General features: G+C 42.7%; 1 protein-coding gene across 2 annotated transcripts in view; it reads left to right on the top strand.

Moving 5' to 3' along the window:
• Positions 1-7,160, top strand: part of PPP6C (protein phosphatase 6 catalytic subunit) — a 35,625-nt gene that overhangs the window by 5,004 nt on the left and 23,461 nt on the right. Inside the window, exon 1 of one of the 2 annotated variants that reach the window (XM_007194684.2) lies at positions 21-249. The exons of the other annotated variant lie outside the window; for it this stretch is intronic. Coding sequence (XP_007194746.1) covers positions 175-249 — 75 coding nt within the window. The 5' untranslated portion in view covers positions 21-174. Of the gene's footprint in view, positions 1-20; positions 250-7,160 lie in introns of those variants that run through there. 2 annotated transcript variants of the gene reach the window in all.

Genomic DNA, 7,160 nt, shown 5'->3' with positions numbered 1-7,160 from the left:
GCGTGGGGCGTGCCGAAGCAGCGGGGAAAATCGGGTCAAGCTGTACGCCGCTGCGTAGACGCGTCTCACGGGCCGGACGTGACGTAGGGAGGGTTCCGGCTTCGGCCTCCGCCGCGGACGCCGCTAGCACAGCCGCGGACGCCGCTGCTGCCGTCGGGGCTTGTTATTTCTAAAATGGCGCCCCTGGACTTGGACAAGTATGTGGAGATAGCGCGGCTGTGCAAATACCTGCCGGAGAACGACCTGAAGGTGAGCCTGGCCGGGGCGGGAGCGCTGCTTTCGGGGCTCCCCCCCTTCCGGCAGTGGGGCTCCCGCCGGCCCGTCCTTCCTCTCTCCGCGGGACCCCCGGCGGTGTCCTGTCCCGTCACGGTGGAGGGCCTAACGCGGTGCGAGGCGACTCGTTCCGACTTGGCGTCACGCGGGGAGCGGGGGAAGCCCGAGTCCCCCGAATGCCATCCCGAATCCCTCGGCGGGGATCCCAAGGAATGTCGCGGCCTCTGCCCCAGGGTTGCCCGTCCTGGCCTTGGGGCTGCCCCGGGGCTCGAGCCTTCACAGCTTTGCTTACAAGACTCCTCTCCCCTCACCCTGACCCCGGGTCTCGGAGTCTGACGCGAGCCCCCGCGGGCAGTGGCAGCGGTCATCCCCTCAGAAGCGGTGACAGGAGCGCGGGGAGGCCGGCGTCTGACAGAGAATGCAGCGTGCTCCCGGAACGCGGCCCCAGTGGGTTTAGGTGACTGAGGAATGGAGATGGGAAGGGGCAGGCGGGGGCCCTAGCGGTCTGGTAGGGTGAGAGAACGTCAAGTCGTCCCGCTGCCCGAGGACTTCTCCCAGTTGCTTTTTAGGAGTGTTGGTTTTCTTATGCTCATTCTAATATGAACCCGTTTTCGAGCACGTCGTTGAGCTGTTTTAAGTGAATAAAGTAACAGACTCTCAATAAACACCAATATGTTTCTGTCCTTTAAGTTGTCCCCGCTCCCGCTCCCCTCCGTCTCTTCTTAGCTCAAGGTTTCATTGTTTTGGTTGTCCAAAGGAAATGAGTCGTTCTTTGTACTGCAGAGTCCTAGCAACAGTAAACCTATGTTTGGGTAAAGGAATGAATGTAAGAGTAAAGAAATGTAAGCCTTTGGGATACTGCTTTTTTGACAAGTGTTTCTATGCGTTTGTTAAAACCAGTGCTTAGGTGACTAGCAGTGTTTAGAGGTTAGTGGTAGTGCCTGTTCTTGTTCAATTAACTTTGATTTGCTGTGTGGTAAGTGGGTAAACTGTTGATAATTTTGAGTTCTTTTTATTCTTTAAGCTGTGGGTTTAAAGCAATTTATTTTTGTCCGTGAATTTTTTTCTCTTAAGGAAGATATTACTGGTTTTTTCTTTTGCCATCTCTTGGTACAGGGAGTTGATATTTAACATCAGTCAACAGTATGCAAAATGTTTAAGGCCACAGGAGCTGTTGTGAATGTAACTAACTTGTATGTTAATTATATGTGCTGTTTTATAGGGGAGGCATTCTTGTCCATTTTCCCCTTTTTAACAGGATAATTTAATTAAAATGAGGACAAAGCCAGTATTAGTAGCTTTCATGCTCTTGTGACGATAGTTTTGTAGCTTCTTTCTGCTATATGGCTTTTTAGGAAACAAGGATTTTTCCTTAAAAAAACACAACATTGTGACCCAGTTCATTGGAAAACTAAAGTTGGTTTTTGCATGTCAGTGAATTGATGTGGAGTTTTCTGTTCTTTAGGATATGTAAAGCAGTTTTAAGCTTTGTGTTTATAATGAGTAAAATATTGCTTATTATGAAATGTATCTTGATATTGGATATTGAAATGATTTGAAAGACAAATCAGTTGGATTTTCTTTAGACCTCTTAGTTTGATAAACATTAGATTTCCTTCCTAACCTAAGAGAATATAGTTATTAAACCATTTCATTTCCCTTTCCAACACAATTGGACTGTACTTAGTGTGTATCTGTTTCCTAGTAAATTTTTTTCCCCACCCTAGACCAACTACTAGAAAAAAAAATTCTGAATTTTTCTATATAAGTGGAGGCTTTTCTTCTTTGTCTTGGAAATGTTTTTATCAGATTAATTTTCTTGTGCTGCATCTCTGGTGTATTTAAAGAAATTTAATTCTGTTTCTCCCTCTTGGCATGTAGTGCAAACTAAAATTAGGCAGGCCAAGAAAGTATTCCAGGAGCACTTTTTCTGAGGCTTTAAAGCCAAAATAAAATATTCTATCAAAGGAAGAAAAGAAATCATTGGGGCCACTTAATGATCATTATGGAAAAGATTTGTTCTGTTAGAAAAATAGACAGAAATTTACCTGTGTTTTAAATTGACTGGAAGTTGGAGATACTAAATAAAATAATAAATGCATAGGATGTTCTAGATCTAATCATGATTTCTCTATATCTAAATTGGAAATGGTCAAATCACTAGTCCTGGGTCAAATGTACATAACTGTTTTGAAGGAATAAGGGTGATATGTGAAGGTGAGTGGACCAAAGCGTAACATGTCTTAAAAAAGAGTTCGTGTGATTCTCACCCACTAAAAAAATTTCAGAGAGGATCATAGAAGACACAGATTCCATATCTGACCAAATGTAAGAATGAATGATGGAAGACAGGTTTACTGAATACTTACACTTACGTATTTTGTCATAGGAGAGGTTCTGTAACTTGGAGATTGTCTGATCTCTTTGACAGTTCTTAAAGGTCCCATGTAAGTAAAGAAGTTGCACACTGAGTTGGTGTTCAGTTTTTTTTTTTTTTACTGAGGAACTGAAGACAGTTTCCATGGTAGGGGTTGGGAGAATACTAGTGTCTACCTCAGACATGCAGCACAGGGAGAAGTAACCACTTCCATGGATTGATAGTTGCTGTAATCTTTTTTGGAACTCACTTTTATGTTTAGTCTGAACCATCTCTGTTTTTCATATAAGGCCACTGAGCCATCTCTGTTTTTCATATAAGGCCACTGCTCTGCAAAATTGTACCTCTGTTTGAAATGCCTCCATAAAACTTCAGAGAATTCTCCCTTGCTTTTTTCTAAGACTTGATGAAGAGCATTTTGTACCTCCTTATTCAGCCTCTATCTGATTTTATAGATTCTCATATATGGTAGTCTTGAGCCTTCTAGGTTTGAAGCCTGTTAGTCTTGTCACTCACCTTATTGCCTGTCTTACTGATCATTTTGTTTACCTGAGTTGTTTGGTTTTGTATATTATCTTTCTTTAGGTATTTCAAGGAAAAATGAACACAGTACAGCAGTTAGGGACAGACTGTGGCTTTCTATAGGGCTAGAATAGGTTTTTTTGTTTGTTTTGTTTTTTAAATTCTATTTATTTATTTATGGCTGTGTTGGGTCTTCGTTTCTGTGCGAGGGCTTTCTCTAGTTGCGGCGAGCGGGGGCCACTCTTCATCGCGGTGCGCAGGCCTCTCACTGTCGCGGCCTCTCTTGTGGCGGAGCACAAGCTCCAGACGCACAGGCTCAGTAGTTGTGGCCCACGGGTCCAGCTGCTCCGCGACACGTGGGATCCTCCCAGACCAGGGCTCGAACCCGCGTACCCCGCATTGGCAGGCAGACTCTCAACCACTGCGCCACCAGGGAAGCCCATAGAATAGTTTTTTCAGTGTTTTCATTCATAATCTTTCTGAGACCCTTTGTGATAATGCTTGGCATTTTGTCTTTTTGGCTACAGAGTCACAGTCTCTTGGGTCTTCTGAAAATAGTCTGTAGCAGTGCTGTCCAGTAGAAAATGCTCAGAAATGTGAGCCTCAAATTGTTAAATTTTTTAAAGTAAAAAGAAACAGGTGAAATCAATCTTAGTAATATTTTATTTAACCCAATTTCAACATACAATTAATATAAAATTACTAACATAATACCTTGTCTTTTTTTTTGTATTAAGTCTACAAAATGTGGTATATGTTTTACATTTACAACACATCCCAGTTTGGATCAGCCACATTTCAGGTACTCAATAGCTACATGTGGTAGTAGGTTTCCTATGGGACAATGCACACTTCTAATGACTCCCCAGACCCTTTTCTAGAATTTCAGAGCTGAGAGAGCATCAGAGTTTGCCTAGTTCTGTATTCTTCTCACTTTACTGAGGGGGAACTGAGCTTTGTAGAGTTTATGATCTGCCTGAGGATGTCCAGCTAATCATTGAATTAAGTTGGAAAGCCTCTTTGTGCAGAGCTCTTTCTGATACAGTTAATAGCCTTTTAGGATGGCAAATAGCATACTTTTCCACTTAATCACCTTTCTTTTTACCTTCCATTCTGAGCACATTATAGAGTGCTCTCTTCTGACAGTGTGCCTTGTACTTCCCTGCTTCTTTCCTTCTGCTTAGTCTCCTTCTTTTACCTACTTATTTAATACTTACATAGCACAAATATTAAATCATTTAATACTGTGTGAGTTGGGTACTAACATTTGCCCCATTTTACAGACAGGTATCTCAAGCACAGGCAGATTAACTTTTCAAAGGCATATAGCTAGTAAGTAAGTGAAGGAGCTGCATTCAGACCTAGGCAGTCTGGCTCCAGGGTTCACATCCATAACTACCACTTACGCTTCCTCTATACAATACCCTTCATGCCCCCTTTTAATTTTATTTATTTATTTATTTATTTTTTGGCTGCGCCAAATGGCTTGTGGAATCTTAGTTCCCCTACCAGGGATCGAACCTGGGCCCACAGCAGTGAAAGTGCAGAGTCCTAACCACTGGACCAACAGGGAATTCCCCTCCATGCCCTTTTTAGCTCTAGCTCAGATGTCACTTTCTCCATACAGGGCTCCTGGATTCCACAGTCAGAATTATTAGTAATGGTTAGAATTTACACAGCTACTTACAGTTTTCAGAGTACCTTCATGTCCACTCTATCACTGTGATAGGCAGAACAAATATCAGAGCCAGGACTTGATGAGGTTTAAGTGACTTTTGCCACAGTGATTCAGCAGAGTATATACCTGAATTTATTTGCTATTTAAAATTTCCATTCTGGAATTCCCTGGTGGTCCAGTGATTAGGACTCGGTGCTTTCGCTGCCATGGCCCAGGTTCAATATCTGGTCTGGGAACTAAGATCCCGCAAGCTGTTTGGCAAGGCCAAAAAAATTTTCCATTCTTTCTGTTCTATACTAACCTTTGCCCCATAGCACTTTTTGTTCCATTTTACTACCACTGTATTGTTCTGTCTTGTATGATAGTAAATATGCCTGTCTCCACCATTAGACTGCAAGCTTCTTGAAGGGCCAGGATCATATCTTGTTTATTTTTGTATTCTCCACAGTCTTAGAACACTGCCTTGTATGTGATAGACACTCAGTTAAGGTGTGTTGAATCAAACCGTACTGCTTTACAACAGACATTTCTTTAACTGTCTCCTGTGTCAAGTACTATTCCCTGTGGATGCTAGAGATAGAATTTGGCACTTCTCTCTGTCTTTGAGGGGCTCTCAATATAGTAGGGGAGATAGAGAGGTAAACAAATGATCATTGCATAGTGTGGTAGGTGCTAAAATAGCTGTCCAGCATATCAGAGAACATAGAAGAAGCAGCATCTAACTCTGGAGCCACAGATAGTTTCACAAAGGAGGAGCAATGAGAGGATGAGCAGAGTTTTTTCAGGTAGACAAGATGGGAAGGAAAGAACATGAAGCAGAAGAAATACCGTGTGCAATGGTATAGCTTAATCTGAAAGAACATGGCTGGTCAACTTGAAGTAGTCTGGTATGGCTCGAGGTAGTGCAGGGAAGACAGGCAGAGACCAAATCATGGAAGACGAGGCTGATAAACTTGGATTTTTATCTTTGAGATGGTTCATGTATAAACACTTTGAAGTGTTTTTATATTTTAGGGAAAAACAAATAAATCATGCTTTGTGATTTTTTAAAAATATGGCTAACCAAAAAGTAGATTCAAAGAAAACTATTAGAGAGATACACTGTTGTATGTAGTAAGAATATGACAAAATCACAAAGATGATATCTGAATGGAGTTTGGGAAACACTATAGTAGACAGAGGAGTGTCCTTGAGAGGTTTTTAAGGGGGACAGTGACGGGTTTTGGAATTTTCTAGCAGCATTATGGACCTTGGATTGGAATGGGACCAAAATGTCATAGAAGCAATAGACCACGTGACATAAAAGCTTTTGAAGTAAGCCAGTGACAAGTGGTTGTGGTGTATAAAAGGAAATGAAGATGGTATAATAGGACCTGTTGACAGATTATGTCTAGGTTTGAGAGAGAGAGAGAAGAGTTCAGTGTAATCTCTTAGTTTCTGGCATGGATTACTTAGTAAATACTAATAACTAGATTAAGGCATACAAGGGAGTTTGGTTTGGGCCAGACTGAATTTGAGATGCTGCCAAGTCAAGACATTGAGGCAGAAACATTCAGAAGACTGTTGGATAAACAGATCTGTTGGGTAACAAATATTTATTGATTACCAAATGTGCTCCAGCCATTGTTCTAATAGTGTTAAACTCAGGAGAAAGGTCTAGACCAGTGGTTCTCAGCTGGGGGTGATTTTGCCCCCTGAGCGGATATTTGGCGATGTCTGGAGACACGTAGATTTTCGCAGCTATCTAGGGGGTGTAGAGGCCAGATGTTGCTGAACATCATACAGTGCACAGGACAGCAGCCCCCACAACAGAGAGTTGTCGGCAGTGCCAGGGCTCAGAAACTCTGGTTTTTACTGAAGGTACAGATATTTCCTTCTGGATTGTTAGCATGTGAATATCATTGTCATCTTGGATTCCCGCTCCCACTCTTCATTCCCAGGGATTTGTGTTATAGTAGAGACTCTATTCAAAGGCTGTGTAGAATATAATCTTAGATAGATTTTTTTTTTAATTTTATTTATTTATTTATTTATTTATTTATTTATTTATTTATGGCTGTGTTGGGTCTTCGTTTCTGTGCGAGGGCTTTCTCCAGTTGCGGCAAGCGGGGGCCACTCTTCATCGCGGTGCGCGGGCCTCTCACTGTCGCGGCCTCTCTTGTTGCGGAGCACAGGCTCCAGACGCGCAGGCTCAGTAATTGTGGCTCACGGGCTTAGTTGCTCCGCGGCATGTGGGATCTTCCCAGACCAGGGCTCGAACCCGTGTCCCCTGCATTGGCAGGCAGATTCTCAACCACTGCGCCACCAGGG

This window comes from Balaenoptera acutorostrata, chromosome 6 (assembly GCF_949987535.1).
Source record: "Balaenoptera acutorostrata chromosome 6, mBalAcu1.1, whole genome shotgun sequence".
NCBI classification, from domain to species: domain Eukaryota; kingdom Metazoa; phylum Chordata; class Mammalia; order Artiodactyla; family Balaenopteridae; genus Balaenoptera; species Balaenoptera acutorostrata.
This window is presented reverse-complemented; position numbering and strand designations above follow the sequence as displayed.